We start from the raw sequence: 23,292 nt of genomic DNA on the forward strand, positions 1-23,292 counted from the left end.
TCACCTGGTCTGTACGAAATGAACTACTGGTGAAAAAAACCCTTTAGTATCGATATTTACGTGAAAACGTAGAGCACTATAAATAAAAATTGCCTTTAGTAGTTCGTTATATAAACTAGAGTGTAGCAGTAAGGCACTGAAAGTAACAGGGATAATAGTTTATAGTTACTTAACAAGAGTGAAACTATTCGGGAATAGGAATCGAAATATACGTAAGTAGATTTCGTGCACATTGTGATGAAATGTCGCATCATTAACGCGTTTCACATGTATTACCACTGCAGTTTAATGCTCGCTTTTTTTTATTTTAATTTCCTTTAACAGCTGGCTTGCTCCATCAGTTGTTGCCTGTTTCCCTTGACCCCCCTGCATAGGTTACAAAACCAGCCTCTTTTATTAAGGGCTTCTGTCAGTATCATTTGCTATGGCTGAAGAACAAAGTGCGAGGCGCAACCACAGGTACCACAAACTTAGGACACCGGCAAAAAAATATCCTTCTCGATAAGGTGAAACACGTGCATTGTGGGTAACTACTCTCTAAGCGGAAGTTCCATGAGTGCGAAAAAGAGCGATGCGACAATGACAGCTTCAGCGCGCTCGACTCCGTCGCTTCAAGGGGAACGTCATGCAAGCAACGTTGTGCCTTTCGCTGCCTCCGCACCTAGGCTCAACAACCCATCTTATGCTACCTCCATCTTGTATATATATATATATATATATATATACATATATATATATATATATACATATATATATATATATATATATATATATATATATATATATATATATATATATATATATATATATATATATATATATATATATATATATATATATATATATATATATATATATAGTTAAGGAAATGAGGGACTCGTTTTGACAACCTTAGGAATGGAGCCAACAGCCGCCGAAACCAAGGTGCATAGGGGAATGTTTAATTTTTTTAAATGTGTAGTGCTAATCAGTGGGATAATAATACTTGCATTATTCTATCGCTTAAAGAAAATTACTTATAAAGCAGCAGAAAAACAACCATGCCCCCCGTGGGATCCGAACCCACGACCTCCAAATACCGAAAGAGCACCGGACGCGATATTCGGAGGTCGTGGGTTCGGATCCCACCGGCGGCATGGTTGTTTATCTGCTGCTTTATAAGTAATTTTCTTTAAGCGATAGAATAATGCAAGTATTATTATCCCACTGATTAGCACTACACATTAAAAAAATTAAACATTCCCCTATGCACCTTGGTTTCGGTGACTGTTGGCTCCTTTCCTAAGTTTGTATATATATATATATATATATATATATATATATATATATATATATATATATATGAAAGAAGCCAACAGTCACCGAAACCGAGGTGCATAGGGAAATGTTCTTTTTCTTTTTTTTTAAATTTGCAGTGCCAATCAATGGAAGAATAATATTTTGATTAATCTATCGCTTGAAGAAAATTACTTATAAAGCAGCAGAAAAACAACCATGCCGCCGGTGGGATCCGAACCCACGCCCTCCGAATATCGCATCCGGTGCTCTACCAACTGAGCTACGGCGACGGCTGTCCAATCTGCTGCTCTCGTGGGTATTTATGTTTATTGGGTGTAAGCGAACCTTGACAGTTTTCACCAGCGCCACCCTCGTCGGCGGACGTAGCGGCGGACGTAGCACGTCCTGTAATACCGCGAGTGCGACGTGGAGCGTCATCTAACGGCGAGGGCGGAAACTATGCGAGAGCCCTCTTATGCTACCTGTGGCATCAAGACTGCCAGAGCCGAGACCCCCGTTAAGCTATTAGCACAGAAGGCAAATGAAATGAGGGGCTCGTTTGACAAACATATGAAGGAAGCCAACAGTCACCGAAACCAATATGTTTGTCAAACGAGCTCCTCGTTTCACTTGAATTGTCTGCTATATATATATATATATATATATATATATATATATATATATATATATATATATATATATATATATATATATATATATATATATATATATATATATATATATATATATATATATATATATAACGCCCCTTATTTCCTCAACTTTGCTAATAGCTTAACGAGGGTCTCGGTTCTGGCAGTCTTGATGCCATAGGTAGCGTAAGAGGGCTCTCGCACAGTTTCCGCCCTCGCCGTTAGATGACGATTCACGTCACTCTCGCGGTAATACAGGACATGCTACGTCCATCGCTAGGGACGAGGGTGGCGCTGGTGAACACTCTCAAGGTTCGCTTACACCCAAAAAACATAAATACCCACGAGAGCAGCAGATTGGACATCCGTCGCCGTAGCTCAGTTGGTAGAGCACCGGACGCGACATTGCATTCGTAGGTCGTGGGTTCGGATCCCACCGGCGGTATGGTTGTTTTTTCTGCTGTTTCATAAGTAATTTCCTTTAAGCGACAGTTTAATCGAAGTATTATTCTTTCACTGGGGGGGGGGGGGGGGGGGAATCAGTACTACATATTTAAAAAAAGAATAAATAAATAGAAACATTCCCCTATGCACCTTCGTGTAACTGTTGCTCCCCTTAATATGTTTGTCAAACGAGCCCCTCTTTTTCCTTGAACTTGTCTGTAAATATATATATATATATATATATATATATATATATATATATATATATATATATATATATATATATATATATATATATATATATATATATATAGTCGCTTGTCGTCTGGCTGCCTTCGCGGCTTCCGAAGCTGCCGCCATCAGCGACTTCTCTTCCGGTCTGGCACCAACCTTAGTGTCCCTCGCTAGTTTTGGTGCCTTTTACGTGTCTCTGTGATCAGCTCTTATCTTTTTCATGGTGGGAGCGTACTTTCCGTGCCTCCCTGCTTTCGCCGGTTGGCGCGCCGTGACCCTCTCCCGCTCGTCTTCGGGCTTACCAACTTTTCGATGCACTTGGCCGCTTTTCCAACTTCACGTGCGGTCACACAAAGCTGCCAATAACGACACAAAGGAACGAAAGAAGGATGACGACGATGACGCCAACGATTGAGTCACTAGCAGGTGCTATACAGCAATTCGAACACATAGCTAAGGCTTCAGGAAACGGAGCTGCTGTGTTTACACCAGCATTGGTTTTTCTGCCGGGTACAGTTCGCACGGAAAGTTTCGGATAGTTTTGGCTTTAGTTTCGAATTCAATTTCACGACGGCTTCGGTGCGGTTTCGGGGCGATGTTCGCCTGATTTTGCCGTGAATGGGAGCTAAAACCGTTTCCCGTTGTAAAAAAAAAAATGCCTAGTGAAGGGGCACACCAAAATCGGTGCGTTCAGTTGAGTGAACGTTGTGTGCACGGGCTCTTGACCCCAGGCTTTTCTCGTCTCTTTCCATCGCTCGTGCTCGTGCACACACGTGCAAAAAGAGAGTAGCCTGTAGTAGTGGTCGCACCTATACGGATGCATGTATCTGTGCTACGTAACTGGGTTACGAGCGAGAGTGCAGTGCTTGTAATACGGTTACGTGGCAGTATAACACTTCGCCAAACACGTGCGTCACAATGGCGGCGTGACGGGAGCAGCCAAAAGGGACAAGCGCGTCCAAAGAAAAAAAAAAGCCTTCTCTTTTTTTCTTCCCCGAAGCCCCCGTGTTTGTGTGCTCTATCTGCGGTTTTCCTACTAGCAAGGGGGACAGAAAGCCGATTAAAATGAACTGCGCCATGGACTTGCCCGAACCGCGAACAGCCCAGCTCTGCCTGTACGGGGCGCAGCACAAATAGCGTGACCGAGGGCGATGCCGAAAATCGTCGGCTTTCCGCTCTCCCCTTGACCCTACTCCCTCCATTTTTTTTAATGCGATATAGAGAAAGCAATTCACGCACGCCGCTTTTTTTTTCAGGTACGAAGTGCTTCCATCGTGAGTAGATTCAAAAGAGTCTCAATGCGAAAGACATGAGGGAATAAAAAGGAAGTCATTCTAAGCATGTGTAATACAAACATATCAAAACCCGACGTGATCCCAGAGAATGTCGGCCTTAACTTAGCACAGCATGCAGGCGCAGTTAAAAGCGGCGTCTTTGTGGATGCGCTTGCATTCTGCCTATATAAAATGCGCAAATAAAGAATTAGTGCATTCGGGAGATATGTTCATTCCGCCGTACGAAAACGAAACGAACATGCCTCTGGCACAGTTCCACTCGTAACCGATGTCAAGGAGCGTTGGTCTCGGTTATGACTTGAAGGCACGCACATTATATATACAGGGTCCCGACGGGTGGGAAGCCAGTTATGAAGTGCCGTTTTATTTTGTCAAAAATTTATTTGGACTTGTGAGGGCAGCCGAGGCTCACATCAGGACGTTGTCTCCCTTGGGTACAACAAATAGGTTATTCCATAATCTTGCAATTTTAAATAATAAAAATCATCAGGGAATCATGTTACGCTAAAGAGACAAGCAAGCAAAAAGATGAACATTGACCGCAGGAAGGAAAAAGTGAAGGAAGGACTATCCCGTAAGACGCAGCAGGCGTTGCCTGAGGCCATTCAAGTTACTATGCGTAGCTGACGTTTAAACTATCAGAACTAGCAATTTCTTGCTTAATTTCGCTTTACGCATTCATACAAACGGCCCCTTTTTGACTCTCTAATGTTAAATGCCGTACAACACTCAGTAAATAACGTGCGTGTCCTAGCTGAGTGCGAATTTACGTGCAAGCGAAACGTGTTGGCTTTCCTTCAAGGTTCATAAACTTTCGTCCCTCTGAAATACATTTCCGACAATTTCTGTTCTCACAGAAAACCCGTAATTGACAAGAAATTATCGTAGCAATATTATAGCGCACAGCAGACAAACAGAATACAGAGATGAGAGCAAGCAAGACCAGATACCAGAGCTAACAGCAGGACCAGACCTCTTGTCTTCCGTTTTTTTTTTCTTTCTGCATCCCCTCAGTTTTTTTCCCTAATGGCTAAACAACTAACCCAGACATTTACTCTCGCAAGACATGCCTATATAGAAGGATTTGAAAATATTCCCATACCATGCTTGGTTTTGCATTCTGCGGTTTTGTAACGCGCATCAATATCTCGGCATAGACGAGCGTTTTTCGAACAATTCTATTGAATTCAGCACTGTTTTCTCTTCTGTCTATGCGAACGCAGTTTAAACATTCATTTTGCACAGCAGTGCGGAAATATAACGTTTGGACGGGCAACAGTTCCAGTCAGGATATCAACAAAATAAATGAATGCAGCGTATAGCTTGAAGCTCGAGGTTGGTTATGAGTGAGATATATATTAAGCGACTGGGCGATATTCCTGCTGAGCTCGTTCTCGCTCTTCACTGTCGGGGCGTTTTACCGAAAGGCGCATGGCCACTGCGCTCTGGGAAGAGGATACTTTGATGTCTATTCGAGACGCCCCTTGGCGTTTTTATTCTGCTCGTGCAGCCGGTTTGTGACGCACTGCCCAGTTAGCATCATTGAGTTAAGTGAATTGGAGATGTACTTTCTGATTACTAGAGTGGCCTCCTATATAAATTGCGGCCGTCGCCACCGCCTCGTACCTGCATTAAACCTCGACCACTGCAGCTTCATCGCCTCAGCCGCTGAGCCTCCTTGAAGGCACGCGCTTTACATGCACCGTTTACTTGACTATAGTTTAGGAATTGGAGCGCGCATTGAGCCGTATAGAACACTTCCTGAAGGACGAAGCGTTCCCAGATATCTTGAAGATGTTGGGAGAGAAGCTGTCGCGAACAGCCGCTTTTTAATCGCGTGAACTCGGCCAGGCAGAATTTTAGACTTGAGGGAAAATTGTGGACCCCACGCTGAAAACGGTTATCCATTCCACACACGATATAACCACGGTCTGAAGTCTTCTTTTAGAGCGAGCGGAAGAACACGGCGATGACCCGCAGAGCATGACTACGCATGTGGTCTTTTCCGGGAAGGCCTCGGGGGAACGAAGAAATCTAATTGTTGCTGCTGGCCGAGGGGAGCGTGCTTTCTATACGCAGCGCCCTTCAAAAGCACGCAATCGCCGTGGAATTCGAGTGCAGTTGCTGTTGGTCGCGCGCAGGCAGATCGTTGGGAAGGGGAGCAGTGCCAGAGACAAGAGAAGAAGATAGAAGAGAGCCTAACGCCCCGAGATCAGGTCTCGGCGTTACTCCTCTTCAATCTCCGGCCACTCGCTCTACCTGGGGAGGGAGGGGGAGGGAACAATAATATTATCTTTCGATAAGCGCGAAACGGGTTCGTCGAGATCAGTCTACACAATGGCGCGTCGGTGTTTGTGTGTGCGTGCTCGCCGGCGCAGTCGCCGCCCCTCGCGACCCCGACGGAGCGACAGCGTGCGCGGAGGGTCTCTCGAGCGGGGCGAGGAACAGAGAGCGTTGTTTTGTGCCGGCTGCTCAACGCGAATTCGATTGCCCGCCGACGCTTGTTTTTGTCTCGCCCGCAACCGTGCAACCCGAGTCCGTCTTCAAGGAGGTCCCGAGACACTGAGTACCTCGATGCTCGGCTGTTCATCTTAAAACCTGAATTCCTATATCATTTACCGGTTGTATTTTCGCTGTATAGGCATATTAGAATAGAGAAATTTGAAGTGGACCAGTCTGATACTGCTGGACTCTCTGCAAATGCAACAAGTGTATGAGAAGTGTTGAAAATCGTTCCGTACGTCCTATTCAGAGCGCAGTCGTCTTCGTATGTATGACACCGGTGTCATTAAAGCTAGTCTGTTTTGTCAAATTTGTATATCTTAGCAATGTGTGCATGTTGGCAAAAGAGTAAATGGTGATTTCGCCTCTCGTTGTCCTTGTGCACAATGAATTCGATACAGAGCGTTCAATGCCACAGCATTAAGGACACCTTTGACAAGGAACAGACTACGGGTAGGTTGTTTTCCCCTCTGCCCTCCTTTCTCGCGCCAGAGGGCGGATAAATGTCCACGCGAAGGGCCACTTTGTCCTATGCGTACGCTGGTGCCATCTGGCTGCTCGCACCGCCGGGCCAACTGGTAACTCTGCCGGGAAAGGAGTCGGCCGGGCGGTGCAGCCTCGGCGACGAACCCCGATCCACGGGCGCTGGCAGCGCGCGCGCTCTTTTCTAATGTTGTGTCAATAGCCCGGGGCGAGTCTCTGGGACACAGAGCAGGCGCACGACCAATCCAATCAATCTCTTCCGTTACATAGCCCCGCTCCCTCTCAGGAGACTCTGCTTTGTTTCTTTAGGCCTCCCTTGCATACACGCCACGGCAGGAACTGCTACTGGGCCAGGAAAACGCGCTGACGACGGTCACGGTTCGCGAGGAGGTTCATCTCCTTTGTTTTCTTTTCATTTGAAAAATAAAGAAAAAAAGCGCGGGAAAAGGAGCAAGAGGGAAGGGGGGGGGGCAGATTGTAGCAAATGCTTGCACTGGAGATGAGGTTTGAAATCAGCGGTCTACCCTCGACGACCCTGGTCTCTCAAGGAAATGACAGCTGAGGACGTACTTTCCAGCATGCGCTTGACATCAGGTGTAACAGGTTTATATATTTGCTCGTACGTACGCCTACTCGAGGATGGGAGACGTCAGGCATGCAACTGTGGCAATAACTTCGTCGACATCCTTACCTACGGCCCTTTGTTCCGCCTTTGGTAATGACTTGATCTGGGCGTAGTGTGCACATGGCCTCCAAATTGATCCTCGACCAGTTCAGCCTGATTCTGACCATAAGCCTACCACTGAAAGCGCACTGTATGTAATAAGAAAATGTCATTGTGCTGACACACACATTTGCAAAAACAAAAGAAAGTGAAAGTGATAGAAGTGCCTTACGCCCTCTCGCAGGTACCGGCAGCCCAGGCCTCCAATTCCGAAGAAAGTTCAGACCACTCAGCACTGCCGATGACACACGCGATCGTGGCACATACAGCGGAGACGATGATTTTATTGAGCCGTTTTTACTGCGCTTATTTCGTCATGCCTCCACCGACGCTGTGAAACATGCAAATAGAAACAATTAGCCTTTTTTTTTTCATGTGACGTCTGCAGTTAAAGGATAGACGAGGATGACCTAGAACAAATTGAATAATTATAGCGAAAATCGGACCTCTAGTTAACGCCATGCGAATTGTATGCTCTCCTCGTTTGTTGATGCATTGGTGCTGACGTCGAGTTAAAAAAAAAAAAGCTCGAAGCATTTTCTATTTGCAACTAGTAACATACTGCAAATCGTATAATTAATAAAAATAGCGAAAAGAAAAGTATTATAGCATGCAGGTTATGTTTGTGTTTCTATTTTTTGTTTTTGTTCAACAGCTGCTTGCGTTTCGCCGCAACCCACTGAGCAGATATTATGCTATCGAACAAATAATTATGCGCAGCTCTGACGAATCAAACGTGTTCTACCGATAGGAGTAAAGATATCATATTTGCCACACATTGGAGCAATCGCACGACTAACCCAGTCGCTCCAACGTTGAGAAAGCGGATTTGCTAAAAATATATTTTCGCCGGATTAAACCATTGAAAACAAACTATATATATTTCCAATAAAAACAAAGTTTACTCTTGGAAAGAGAGAGCGTAAGGCTCACCAGGAAGAAATTAATATGAAAACACGTGTTGCTGACTTCGTAGTTAGTAACGAAGGATTTGGAAGAAGTTGCCGACCCATAAAACTGGGCGCTCAAACTAACGGACACTAATGCATAAATGATGCTGACCATTCAGAAAGCTATGTCATCTGCTTGTCCAAAGGAAGTTGGTCACTCCGACTGAGCTGACGTGGAAGGAATGTCTTTTCGATATACGAGAAAATCACATGTTCATCCTGGACATTTAATTTCTTTCATGGTTTACATACTTGTCTGTGGTTGAGTCCCATTTTTCGTGTACGTGGAACGTCTTTGCGATGTTCTCTCTGCTATAAATAAAAGCGAAACGATGTCCCTCCTGAACACAAATGACGGATAGCAGCTTTTTCAGTGTAAACCCACAACTCAAACACTCAGACAAACACATGGTGTAAACTAAGCGTACAAAGAGTTTCTGAAGCTATAAAAAAAGATAAGCAACCTTGTGCGACGCACGCGAAGCCATGCGAAACTTGAGAGTCTCGAACGAGAAAGAGTCAAACCGCTGCAGACAAAGTGCTCACCTTTTCTCAGCCTTGATGCTCGCAAACCTCGGATATCTGACAACCCGTACCCATATCGACCCGAGTAGCTACTATTCTGCTGAATAAGTCACAAATATTGTGCATATCTTTTTTTCTAGTTAGCACTGTACAAGCCGCATCTTATCGTCCCTATCCTCCACTCACAATCTGGAGCTCTTAGCTGCAATCGACGGACCTAGATAACCAGCGAGCCTTGGCTCTGTTGGCAACTCATTTCTCAGAGTCTTCACCCGACTCCTCGATATAGTTTTTGTGGCCTGAGCTCACAACCTGCATAGCCTGTATTGCCTATCTCTTCAGCAAAGATATGTTGCATAACTGTAAATCTGTGACTTATCGAAAGGTAATTATAACTTCTGTCATCAAACTGCATCCAGCTTTTATTTAAAAAAAAATTGGTTTTCAGCACCGCAGTCAGTGTCGTGAACTATTAAAAACCTCTCTAAGAGCCAAGCTAACCGTAATAAGTTAGTAATAGACAGTCAATTTCGTTAGTGAGGAAGCGTAGCTTTTACTACTTCTCTAAGAGTGCAGTAAACATTAAAAAGGCAGAAGGGATCAGTGACAGAGTAAGCAGCAACAGTTATTACGCATTACTAAATCTTTCACGACGGTATTTTGATAAAACCGAACCACTGCTCTTCTCGCATGCTTGTTAGTGCTAAAATGTACAGATGTATTACATCCACCACTATTCATTAAGCTCACATCTAAAAAGAGCCTAAGGCACCCAGAAAAAGATATTGGAAAAGGCAGGTCGAGATGTAAAAGCAAGTGGTAAAGGGGGCGCCAAAAAAGAACGCATGAATACCACCCCCACCCTTTCTTCTTTTTTGCATGTACCCCCCCCCCCCCCCCCCACCCCTTTCCTTCTGGTTCATAATAAACCCCTCGAGATTGAGTGCACTAGATGAAGCACACGGTAATGAAATCCCATAGCTGACCCTCGCCTACGAGTGTGGAGCTGGGTTTCGCGCACCCCTCCGGGACTCAGATTGAGAGCTTGCGCGGTTTGTTGGAGGGCCCTTTCGACCTTTGCTTCGTTGACACTGGCCGCGGTGTTTTTGTGTGCGTGAGAATGACCGCGTCCTTTGCGTTTGCCCCGGCTCTTGTCAGTGATATATATGCTTGTGGTAAAAATATATCTGATAGAAACAAAAAAAGGACGTTTATTGTGTCATTCTCATTCTTCTCACTAAAATAGCAAGTTCCCCAACCTCCCTCTTTTGTTAATCTCAGAAAAGTGTCCAGATTCTCTGCGCCAGAAGAAAGGAGACGAGATTTTGACTTGAAACCTTTTGTACAAGAGGACTTATGTTCTGTGCCCGTGGCGTGGCCTCACCAAAGAAAAATTAGTGCTGAGTGTTTTATTAACTGCGCCTAACTGTATAACCACACGTAACAGTCAGAGAGAAACGGGGGAAACTAAGGGGAAAATTGGAAGCTTCAAAGTTTCTAGAATCAAACCTTTCGCAAGAGAACACGTACATAATATTAAGAAAGCACAAATTTAATTTTTCATGCGAGCAGTCAGTGCAACTTCCTGCTGCAATAACCTTTGCTAACTTTGTGTAAGCACATTGAGAAGTAAATGAATGCTATATGAATTCGTTTAAAAGAGGCAATAATTGGTTTTGGTGCGGTGTACGAAGGTTTTTTTTTTTACAACTCTATAGGCCAGCTAAGCAGCAGATTTACCTTTATTGACTATCTAGCCTGTTAATTACATCTGATTCTATATATTACTTTGGAAAAAAAATGCACCTTCACGCTTTACTGGTGTTTCTTCTTTGAATGTAATACATATTATCTGCGGGATTTCAACCACGCAGCCGAATTATTTCATAGGCATTTTTATTAACTTCAAGTGAAATTTCAAACCTTCCTCGATGGGAAAAAAATATTTGTCACGATTTCACATTTTTCTTTCAGTGCCTGCCCATGGCACTAGAAACATGAAATATACTTGGAATCACTTCGTAAACACTCATTACGTCATTCAATATGACGTGATGGATCTGCCCTGCTAAATTTGGGGCTGTCTCGAAATTCAGCCCTTTACCTTTGCTTGTGGTCATGCGTTCTCTATTTCTATTATCTCATCATGAATATTTTTTTCAAATTTCGAAAACACATTTTGTTTAAAAGAACCCGCAGAACTCACGAAAACGTTATGCCGTAGAGGAGCTAGCACATTCAGAATGCGGAGCAAATTCCTTTGCGCACTGTCCAAATGAGCAACAGTGTCCCTTCAGGCCACGTCGGAGGATAATGAGCATCTCTCTTTAGAAATATAGGCTTCTGCAGAGATACAATTTGCGGTACCTAATTGCACTGGTTCTTTAACTGAAAAGCAAGCACCTGCACAACACGTTCAGCTAAGGGACTCCGAAAAAACAAACCTACACGAGTAAAGCTGTTTGCTTGCATCTTGTATCGGGTCGCAGGCATTGTCCTTTCCATTGCTTATTTATTAGATACGTTAGGCATAAAATAAATGCTAGACGGCAAGACACCGAAATAAAATACCACAGTTTATACAGGGTGTTTCACCAAAGGCAGTCAGCAATGTTTGAAATAGTTTTTTTTTTTCGTTAGGAGAGCACTGTTTTCGGCATAGCGTTGTCAGCGGTGTTGTGCATCAGAATACGGCTAGGACGTGCTATCTAGCAGGATGGTCAATTAATACCGAATAGTTAACTTTGAGCTATTACTGTCAATTAAGCTCCTTATTTATTGAGATGCTTGTAGCCTTCCCGAAGTGATATTCATATCAGTTTTTGGAATTTTGAAAATTCTATTCTCGTCGCCACTGCAGCGCAAAGAATTTCGGGGGCCACAAACGGGTTGAAACGAAACCACGTGGCCAGACAGAGCGCTAGCCACGCCTAGGAATGCGCACCACACCTGTGTGCGGGTGTCACGTGCTGTTTTCGCAGCGCCTGACTGGGAGCAGCGAGTGGGCCGAGAGCACACGACAGGCGCTGCGCTGTGTGACGCGCGTTCGTAAATGTGGCTAGCACTCTTTCGGATATGGATATTGCTTACGGTAGGCCACGAGTCTCTCAATAAATAACGAGCCTAGCTGCAATACGCAAAAAGTTTACTATTCATTATCAGTTAACCAGCCTTCTAGTTCGCAAGTCTTAGCTGTATTCTAATACACTATACCACTGACAACGCAATGCCGAAAAAAAAAGAGTGCTCTTCCAAGTCAAAAAGCCTGTTCAAAAATTGCTGACAGCCGTAGGTGAAACATCCTGCATATGGGTCAAGGGATCGGTCCGGTATTCTGACGGTTGGCGAAAACACAACCTCTCCGGCCCATTGGCCTGGGCACAGGTCTCCCGGCAGCTGTGTCCCCACCGGTGGTGCCGCGGCGTTCCGGCGTTCGCGCGCCTTGCAGCTCCGATCTCGGCGACCCCCACGCTAGTGCGCGCGCGTGCACTCGCCGCGGCCGGCGTCGGCCGTGGCGGCGGCGGCAGCGCGTCCGTCCCCTGGTCCTGGGGGACCCCTGGGCTGAAAGCGATACTACTTTTTGCTCTCCCCGCCAGGCAGGGCGCTAATTTCATTGCACGCCGGTCGGACGCCAGCGCGGCCTGCCTCGCGAGAGGGAGAGGTGCGCGGGGAGGAGACGCCTGTTGCTGGAGTGTAGCGTTCGCGTGATTAACGTGGACGTGTGGACGTCCGAGCAAGCGCCAACTTTTCGCTCCGACAACCTGCTGCTGCTGCTGCTTCTGTCGGGGTTCGCGCGGGGTGACTCTTTTGTTCCACATCCCGTGCGCGCACTTCGCTCGATCACGCCGTCTCCTGGGACGGCGTGGACGTTGCCTGCGCGCACTGCTTGATTTCGCCCACTCCGTTTTTTCTCTCCTTCTTCTGCCTGGTTTCTTTCGCTCCTTCTTTTACGGCTGGCTATCGCTATTTATTTTTTTATCGTTCCTACATATTGGGGCAGCCACACGCGAGGTTGTGGCAGGCTCTGTCCTGAGGGCGATTGATCGATTATATACCGGACTGACTGCCTTTAACAGCCCAGTGACTCGAGCTTTGGGCAAGTGTTTGGTTTCTATGTTGCGCGTTTTTTTTCTCGTTGAATGTATTAACAAGTTTCATTCTATTTATTTGTTTATTTATTTATTTAAAGATGTGATCCTTGTTCTTGCGCGTACTCTCCTCATATCCATGTCGATACTTTTTCAGCTTGCAATCCTGTCAAGCGTGCTTCTTCTGCGCAAATTGCGCGTTTAGTGGAAAAGCACTGAGTTGCGAATGAAAAAAAGCGTCGGTAATATTGCAGTGAGCTAAAAAAGCGCAGGTGGCGGCTAAAACACCTGTTTCAGTGTTTTGTTTTGCCAGGTACACCTCATATGAGGTGTGCTTTGTAACGTGACTACTAATCGCATTTCGAGAAGGCATTTTGCTCATATTATTCATATGATCACTTTAGCGGTCTGCACTATTCATCATGCAGCCAGCGCTGATGATAAAGCTGAGGTCCTACAAAAGCTGCTGCTGGTAAAGTGGCAAAAAAAAAAGCTTGCCTGATTTTTGATCTCCCCGGACCAAAATCACCAAACGTGGACCTGGTGCCCAGGTAGCCTACCGACAGGCCATCATTCCCACCAGGCTCACATGACAACAGCTGGCGCGCTCTTGAAAACGCCTGAACCCTGTTCCACGTGCGGCGCTTTGTCCCTGACCCTGATGAATAACTTCCTTCTGGTTGTAATTTTATCGCATGCTTACTGACTTTGCATACCCACTTCATTTTCCTGTTACTCCCTTTTCTCCTTGATCGTCATATCCCCTCATCCCTTTCCCCCAGTGCAGGATAAAAACAGGTTTATCCTTCCGGTTAGCTTCCATGTTTTTCCTTCTCCTCTTCCTCCTTCCTCCTTGACCAGGAAGTGAATGGTAGTTTTCTGCTACGACATGTCACGGCGACGCTGGCGCAGTGCACACCCGTGAAACTTCAGTCTGCAGCTATCACTCTGAAGCTCATTTAGAATAGGAAGTCTGGGTAGCGTGAGGGTGCGGCTGCGGGCTAGTTGGTGTAACTTTACTAAAAAGGAAACAGCGCAAACACAGGACAAGGTAGAGATGAACGATACAGGCGCTGACTAACAACTGAAGTTTATTTGAAAATGTGCACAGAATAAGAAGCCTTGAGGAGAGTTACCAGCTGCTTAGTCAACATCAGCGGCATTGTAAAGGGACTAATAAAAGTGATAAAGTTATACAGTTCATAAAAGCGATGAAATTTCAACAAGGGACGATGTTATGAGGCTGTGGGCAGAATTACAATGAAAACTGAAAACAACAAGATATGCGGCGAAAAATGGACCGTGAATCTTAGCATTTGGAGGTGCGGTAAAAGACAGTAGTAGAGATAAGTGATTAATAGATTAGTTTACAGGCTAAAAATGTTCTAAGGAAGGAAAGATTAATTATTTTCCAGATATGCTGTCTCTTTCGTTAGTAGGTCTATGGACGGACTGCTGACACACGTGGCGCCGCGGTTTCGAATCAGGTATGCTTCATGAATTTTTTGTGTGCGTTTATCGGGATATCACCTTAAAATCTTCAACCTGTCGAAGGCTGGCAGGCAAGAGCAATTCTTACAGTGAACAGGCGAGTTGCTGCCTGTGCCACTCTCGAAAGAGAACGTTCCCGCCGAAGGTCGTTGATGCATCTTCCTGTCTATCCTATGTAGGATGCGCCACATGATAGCGGTATCTCGTAGACGACCGAGGTGACGCATGGGTTCAAAAAAGGAGGTCTAGGCTTTACCGTGCATTTGCTTTTGGGCTGATCGTCTTCGTTAACTTTTTTGCAGAAGCCTCCTAATTTGTTGGGTGCCCAAAAGGTCACCCGAACTCCCAGTTTTCCGGCTGTCCTCTTGAGTCTCTGGCTCACTTCGTGGATGTATGGAATGGCCGCTATTCTGGGCCGGTCCATGTTGCTTTTAGTTCGATGGGTTTGGCGCAGCTCTCGCAGTAATTTTTCCTCCAAGCTAGCGAGGAGCGACTTGGGGAAGCCCACTTGAGTAAACCGTTCGACTCGCATCTGGAACCTGGTCGGGACACAATGGATGCACGACCTTATAAATGCCTTCCTAATAACTGATGTGGCAATGCTGCGTTTCACCAGCTTCGAGTGCGCTTACGATTACGCTAGAAGGAGCTTCATCGAGCGTGGCGCGTACTTCCAGCAGATGTGATCCGACGTTATTGTGAGGACCATATCAAGGAGCCTGAGTTGCTTGCTGATAGTTCTGAGGCTAATGAGAGGCCTACAAGTTTTGACCTAAACAGGCCCTATGATGCCTTCTGGGGTTGTGAGCTGGTTGCCTGCGATTGGTTTGAATAGTATGACGTAATAGTCAACATAACCGCATGATTTTCACGGCCCCGTAGTCTTCCATATGTGGCAGAATGTTCTTGTCATTGGGCTTGAAACAGGTCGCTCAGTACCAGGGCTAGGCGGGACCCTATGCAGACGCCGTCCTTTTGCTTGTAAAGGGTCTTTTCAAAGCAGACTGCACAAAACTGAGGATAGAACCGAAGCAAGTCGAGGAACCTGTCTACGCTGATACCACAGGTGTTTTAAAAATGAATTGTTCCGTGCTGTTCTATTGCATCATTAACGGCTGCCAGGAGTGCTGGTTGTGGTACAGTGCGACAGGATACATCAGCCGTTCCTTCGCCACGTCGGGGATATTTAGCCTGAAAAACGAGAGGAGGTAGTTGCACTTGCCTGATAGACTAATAAACTAAATAGAAGCCTGTTTAATCGTTTATGCTCTATGGCGTCAGTCCCAGCCAATCTTTTATTTCATCTTCTTTTCTTTCTTGACAGGAGCCTTTCCTCAAATCTTGCGCTGAAACGCATGATTATTGCTACATTCTTTTCTTTTTCAAGTTAAGCTTCATCACCATTCTGCAAACTAGAAAGGGTGTCAGTCAGTCATTGCAAGTTATAGAACAGGAAGAGAAGCTGCGGGTGTTTTTTCAGGCAATCAGAAAGTATCCAGCTTCACATGGCGCTTTTGCGATTTATTTGCGCCGGATATCGGTGAAACACATCCACCATTGTTATTGCTGTTTGCTCCATGCACGAATATTCCTGAGAAAGAAAATAGAAGTGCAAGGATTTAGGTTTACTGTCAGGGGGGGGGGGGGGGGGGGTATAGGGATCCATTTTTTCTCTAGCCATGCCCACCTGATAGGCTCTCTATCTCTCTGTGGTCCACAGCTAGATCTGATCGGAGTTACTGCTCCTCCATACTCATTTCCTTCTGCCGGAATTACTGCCTGAGTACAACCTGTTTGGTACAGCACGAATATATAATTGCAGTTTACAGATCAAGCGATAGAGAGAACGCGTTAGACAGGAAGTCGCTCATAAAAAGAATAAGGCCTCCAATAGCGCCAGAGCTCCAACCTTCAGAGGTTTCAATCTTGCAGCTTGCAAGTATGAGCCAGAAAGTCATTAGTTCAAACGTCATCTGAATTGAAATGCCTTTGCACTTAAATAACTTCTACCGCGTTCATATGAGCGTTTGCACAGTATATAACCGAATTTTTCTCACTCTCAATATTGCACCACCTTTTGTCACGTGGGCGTGGAATCGAGTGCAATGAGATGGGAGATGTTGCGTTACAACTGCCGCTATCACTTCTTCAGTCCGGGAAAGGGCGAGCAGCCTGCGAGTCTTCTTATCTTTCCCGCTCGTTCGTAATGAAATATGAGGGTCTTCCCACGACCATTGCCGGGCCCCGTGGAACAGCCTGATTTACCCGGGTGGCACCATATCTCTCGTTACAGGGGGAGGGAAGGCGGGAGCCGCGGCAGCAGAATCGGCCAAGCTATTCGGCACTGCACAGGGTCTGTCAGCGCTACACTTCCGGCCTTTTGCCCTGGGCTCGCTCACGTGCGACCTGCGGGTAGGGGCCGCCGTAAAGCCGTGGCTGTTCGCCGACGCGGTCGCGCCACCTCCGCCGGCCGCACCGCCTCCTCCGCCGGGCCTGCAACCATCCTCCGCGGCCACCTCGAGCCCCGGAGCCGCCGGCCAAGGTCCGCTGGGGCTCACCGGTGCGGCATCGTCGCCGTCGACGCCGCCGTCTCAAGCGGCCAAGGCTTCGAGCCGCCAAGCCCTCAGCCCCTCCTCCAGCGAGCCCGGCAACGGAGGACTCATATCCACCATGGTGGGCTCCTCCTTTCTTTCATTTCAAACACTTGTTTTTTTTTTCTGTCTTGTTTCGATCTACGCAGTATCCGACGACTGCACGAAAACCGTCAATGTTAGAAACGTCATAAAAATATTACACTTTAATCCAGTGTCATTCATTTACGATTCATCTTGTATTTGGTTTGCTTTGTAGGGGTTTAACGTCCCAAAGCGGCTCAGGCTATGAGGGACACCGTAGTGTAGGCCTCCGGAAATTTCGACCCCCTGGGGTTCTTTAACGTGCACTGACATCGCACAGTACACGGGCCTCTAGAATTTCGCCTACATCGAAATGCGACCGCCGCGGCCGGGATCGAACCCGCGTCTTTTGAGTCAGTAGCCGAGCGCCGTAACCACTGAGCCACCGCGGCGGCTCATCTTGTATTTGATATTGTATTTGCCCTCGTGGATACCTCCTGTTAGGAGCGTTGTCGGTGTAAAAGAAATTAATATACAGGAAGGAGGAGAAAAGTCAAGCTCTCCCCGTTTATCGAGAGCCCATGAAATAATAAAACAGAAAGCGCAATGTGTTTTTTGGCTGCCACTCAAGCCTGCAGCTTTCAACATCAAAGTAGTTTTCAGCGGCCTTCCACGCTAGTGATAGCAAGCACCTCACCGGCACACCCGGCTTCCCGCTGTCACCGGGGACTGGAACAGCTCGTCTATAAAATTTGCACCCAATGGGCTGAGTAAAGAAATCTACTGCGTAGACCGTATGCAAACGTGCGTATTCGTGCGTGCATGCGGGCATTTTTAAACGGGTCAAGCATGCACGAAGCGCGTGCATAAGCTGTTTACCAAAGCTGGAGAAATATTGGCTTGACGTGTGTGAGTGCGTGGAACATCTGCTAGCGGTTAAAATGAGTTCTAGTTTGCTTAGTAACATAGAATAGCCATCGCGAAGAATAAATATTCGCGCACTGCCGTCGGCGCTATCATTCGTTAACGCCAGTCCTGAAAGAAAAAAATACACCCTGTACGTAAACTCAATCGCTGAAGCGCACAAAGAAATCCTGAACGCTTCAACTCAGAGGTTACAAAACCGTACCTTCGATGCAAACAATCGCTTCACCTCGCCATATGAAACATAATGCCAAAAACCGCCCAAAATACAGAATAAAATATTACAACGGCTCAATGATGAAGCACATGTCGTGAAACGATGACCGGCCACTGGGGACAGAAGTTCTTTGAGCCGGAAATCGGACACTTTCGAGGTTCAGAATAGGAAAGGCAAATTTTCTCACAGTTCGCCATGCTACAGGCACGTGACGTGCCTGAAAGAGGAACGCTCTGCTCCCTTCCGGTGAGCGAGCTGTGGCGTTTTTCCGGGAGCCTCGCGGATTCTATAGGCACCACGGCCTAACTTCTCCGCAGGCCCCTTGTAGCCGACTGGACCTGGGACCTCGGCTGAGTCCGCAGACGCTGTCGGCGGCGGGCCTGCTGTCGGCGCACCACCACCACCACCACCTGCATCACCTGCACCACCTGCACCACCCGCTGTCGGACGTCTACTCGTGCCTGAAGTGCGACAAGATGTTCTCCACGGCCCACGGACTCGAGGTGCACGCGCGGCGCTCGCACAGCGGCAAGCGGCCCTTCGCCTGCGAGCTGTGCAACAAGACCTTCGGCCACGAGGTCAGCCTCAGTCAGCACCGCGCCGTGCACACCTCCGAGCGTACTTTCGAGTGCAAGCAGTGCGGCAAGACGTTCAAGCGCTCCTCGACGCTTTCCACGCACCTGCTCATCCACTCGGACACGCGGCCTTACCCGTGCGAGTACTGCGGCAAGCGCTTCCACCAGAAGTCCGACATGAAGAAGCACACCTACATACACACCGGTGAGCGCTCCCTGCGGCCAGGTGTCGCGGAGGCACCTCCGAATCCCAGAGCGATCCTCTATTGCTCTGGGCGCTCTTACGTTGAGAACTGCAATATTTCGTGACGCTGGAAGGCTCGTTCGAAACGTCGGACGAACTCAAACCTTCCTAACCGTACTTTTGGGACTTGCTGTTCCCATTGTCGGAGCTATGAGAGATAGTGTAAAGATTTAGCCTTCAAGTGCGGCTCCGTTTGGCTAGTCGGTAAGAAGTAACGCCCTGTAAGGCCTGCAAAGCCACGGCCGTTACCGGAGCTCACCTTGTGCCTCGTGGCAATATTCCCAGCAAGACACTGTGGCCTTATCAAAGGAGGGTGCCTGCAGTGGCGTCAGTAATAGTGTTCAGTGGTGTATTCTATTGTTGCTGACACTATCGAGGAGGGCCAGTTTTGCGTAATTCCCATCGCCGACAGCGTGCAGACCAAAACTGCTTAGATGTTTTCTTTTGTTTTATTCCCGCCTCAGATTTATATATATATATATATATATATATATATATATATATATATATATATATATATATATATATATATATATATATATATATATATATATATATATATATATATATATATATATATATATATATATATATATATGAGACGCGCATGAAACAAAGTTATGTACACCCGGCCAATTCTTCAACAGCACCGCGCGAGCGCCGACCAAACTGCTTCTCAGCGCCTTATCACGGCGCGGAGCGGCGAACCCAGCGAGAATAACCGCGTGCGCGCAACTTTGCCCACACAGGATTGCTGTGTGTGGGCAAACTTGTGCGCACGCGGTTATTCTCGCTGGATTCGCTGCTCCGCGCCGTGATAAGGCGCTGAGAAGCAGTTTGGTCGGCGCTCGCGCGGTGCTGTTGAAGAATTGGCCGGGTGTATGTACATATAGCTATATTTGTGTGTCATATACTGGGTGTTTCAGCGTACACTTTAAAAAAATCCTGAAAACATTGGGCTCAATATAGTAAAAAAGCAGGTGTAGGATCACACTCTTTGCTCTCGCGGACACAATATGGTGCAAAATTCCTCTAATTAACCAGGTAATTAGTAAAACACCACTAACTTTTTAATCATCGTAGCTGGGTGGTTAGTCTCAATTGGGAGATGGATGCCGTGAACAAGACGATGTCATATCAGTTTTGGAAAGGAAGAAAAACTCAATTTTTCGTCCCCTGCACCACGGAAAAATCCGACGCTTTTTCCCGCACGCCACCGGAAACTGAGCGCATGTGGAGCGAAGTATGGCGTAAGCGAAGTGTCCGATGGTGACGTGTCGTAATGAATGCAGCGCCCCATTCTGAACGCGTGTGCTAACTTTCCTGGCGAGAGAACATCGGCGCTCAGCTTAGACCGCGACCGGCGTTATCGACTGCTTCGTCGCTCGGAGTAAGGGAAATTATAGTCAACGTCTGCTACGCGTCCGTCGCTGATAAGCACACCTGGTGCTCTGCCTGCCTGGTTAACGCCGAAAGGAGTTTTTTAACTCTTTTTTTATTTTCGTCGCCAGCTTCGTGAAAGGCATAAATGTACTTTTCTCTAGTAGTGTGCAGATTAGTCTTTAACGGTAAATAGTGCCGGTGCATCGAGATGCATTGTATTATTTCTGTCAATCGTTTATTTCTTTCATACGGTATCGGCTTAACTGCTGCTATAAATGAGAATGACTTCGTAGATGAAAAGATTCCAACTGAAGACATTGTAATTTTAGCACTAAGGTGCTCCCTACCGGCTGGCTCAATACGGTTGTCATGTGCTGGATCAGACACGTCCCATGCTGTAAGAATTGCTAGTACTTAATTAAGAAACCTTGTGCGCTGATGTTAAGCACTTTCTAGTTGTAACAGGAAAGAATGAAATTTGTGCCTTTTATGAATTTATTTGGTTCCAGCCCAACTTGGACACTCCAGGAAAGAACAAGTACATGGGATGAAAGGAAGCCGTTTTCACATTACGTGTTCAAAATACTTGCCGCCATTGCGATGCACAGTACAATTCAGTCTTTGGTGGGATTCAAAGCAGAAATGAGCATTTCTCGCAGAATCTTTTCAATTGTTATCTTGATACGCTCCTTAAAATTCGTTCTTAACGTATCCCCAGATGAAGGTATCCAGTGGTGAAAAATCGGACGATTTTGGAGGCCACGCTGTTGTCCCCCCCCCCCCCCCCCCAATTTATTGGTAGGGAAAGGTGCTCTCCAGGAATTTCACCGCGGGAAGAAAAAAATGTGGCGGGGCTCCATCATGATGAAACCAGATTTTTTTCAACCCGGCCAGTAGTAGCTCTGAGACAAATGCCGAGGCGGCGCCTTTTTGGACGCAGTCTGTGTACTTTTCGCCAATGAGGTTTCCGTCGATGACGTAAGGACCAAAAATACGGCCGTCATAAATGCCACACCAAACATTTGCTGACAATCTTACTTGGTGCTTGTGCTAGTGTAGCCAATGTGGGTTCTTGTCGCACCAATAAAGCGCATTGTGCAAGTTCACATTGGAATTCCTGCAAAATTGGGTCTCGCCTGTCCAAATCACTTTGTGCAGCAATTCCGGGTCTTCATCACGTTTATTAGGCACCAGTTGCAAAAACCGAGCTGTTTCTGCAAGTCATTCGGTGGCAGTTCCTGGTGCAGACACACACGATAGAGGTGGAAGCTGTGTCTTGATAGTGACCTCTAAACTGATGCCGGGCTGGCTCCGTAGGCGTTGGCGATTTCCCTGACACTTGCTTCTGGCTTGAGAGAAACGTAGGCGAGGACATCAATGTCAAAATTGTCGGTTGCGCTCCCTGGACTCTCCCTTTTCTGAACACGAACTGATTCAGTAGACTTAAGTCGATTAAATATCGATACGAACGTGGGACGAGTCTGCACAAGACGACCAGGATGCTGGGCAACATACAGTCTAGGTGCCAGCTCCGCGTCAATTTGCGCGCTCACAAAACGATCACAATGTTCACTTTCTCGGCAGTGAGTATTGGAGTTGCGCTGGCGCGGCCATTCCCACAATTCACTCAATGCGGCGTGACGTTTTAATCCTAGGCGGCACTTCCACACATTCAAGTGTTTTGAAACACTGGCACTGCAATGGCCTTGCCACACTCGCACCTCCAAGACAAGCCCCTGAAAGGCAAACTGCGCTCTGTTGGGAAACTGAAGCTAACACACGCTAACACAACCGCAAAAACAACTGCCCGATAGCACACAGCCACAGCCGCGCAAGCTCTCCTTGCCACACACACACACACACACACACACACACACACACACACACACACACACACACACACACACACACACACACACACACACACACACACACACACACACACACACACACACACACACACACACACACACACACACACACACACACACACACACACACACACACACACACACACACACACACACACACACACACACACACACACACACACACACACACACACACACACACACACACACACACACACACACACACACACACACACACACACACACACACACACACACACACACACACACACACACACACACACACACACACACACACACACACACACACACACACACACACACACACACACACACACACACACACACACACACACACACACACACACACACACACACACACACACACACACACACACACACACACACACACACACACACACACACACACACACACACACACACACACACACACACACACACACACACACACACACACACACACACACACACACACACACACACACACACACACACACACACACACACACACACACACACACACACACACACACACACACACACACACACACACACACACACACACACACACACACACACACACACACACACACACACACACACACACACACACACACACACACACACACACACACACACACACACACACACACACACACACACACACACACACACACACACACACACACACACACACACACACACACACACACACACACACACACACACACACACACACACACACACACACACACACACACACACACACACACAC

The 23,292-nt window shown here is 46.8% G+C and overlaps 1 protein-coding gene and 1 long non-coding RNA gene across 2 annotated transcripts in view; one reads left to right on the forward strand and one right to left on the reverse strand.

Moving 5' to 3' along the window:
• LOC144115604 (uncharacterized) overlaps positions 1-8,017 on the reverse strand; it is a 50,775-nt gene extending 42,758 nt beyond the window's left edge. The window contains exon 1 of the long non-coding RNA XR_013311469.1: positions 7,786-8,017. This is a non-coding gene — a long non-coding RNA (uncharacterized LOC144115604). The remainder of the gene's footprint in view (positions 1-7,785) is intronic.
• The window catches only part of LOC144115602 (uncharacterized), a 96,473-nt gene that overhangs the window by 29,395 nt on the left and 43,786 nt on the right, over positions 1-23,292 (forward strand). The window contains exons 3-4 of the mRNA XM_077650026.1: positions 16,961-17,340; positions 18,741-19,203. Coding sequence (XP_077506152.1) covers positions 16,961-17,340; positions 18,741-19,203 — 843 coding nt within the window. The remainder of the gene's footprint in view (positions 1-16,960; positions 17,341-18,740; positions 19,204-23,292) is intronic.

Source organism: Amblyomma americanum, chromosome 1 (assembly GCF_052857255.1).
Source record: "Amblyomma americanum isolate KBUSLIRL-KWMA chromosome 1, ASM5285725v1, whole genome shotgun sequence".
Taxonomy (NCBI): domain Eukaryota; kingdom Metazoa; phylum Arthropoda; class Arachnida; order Ixodida; family Ixodidae; genus Amblyomma; species Amblyomma americanum.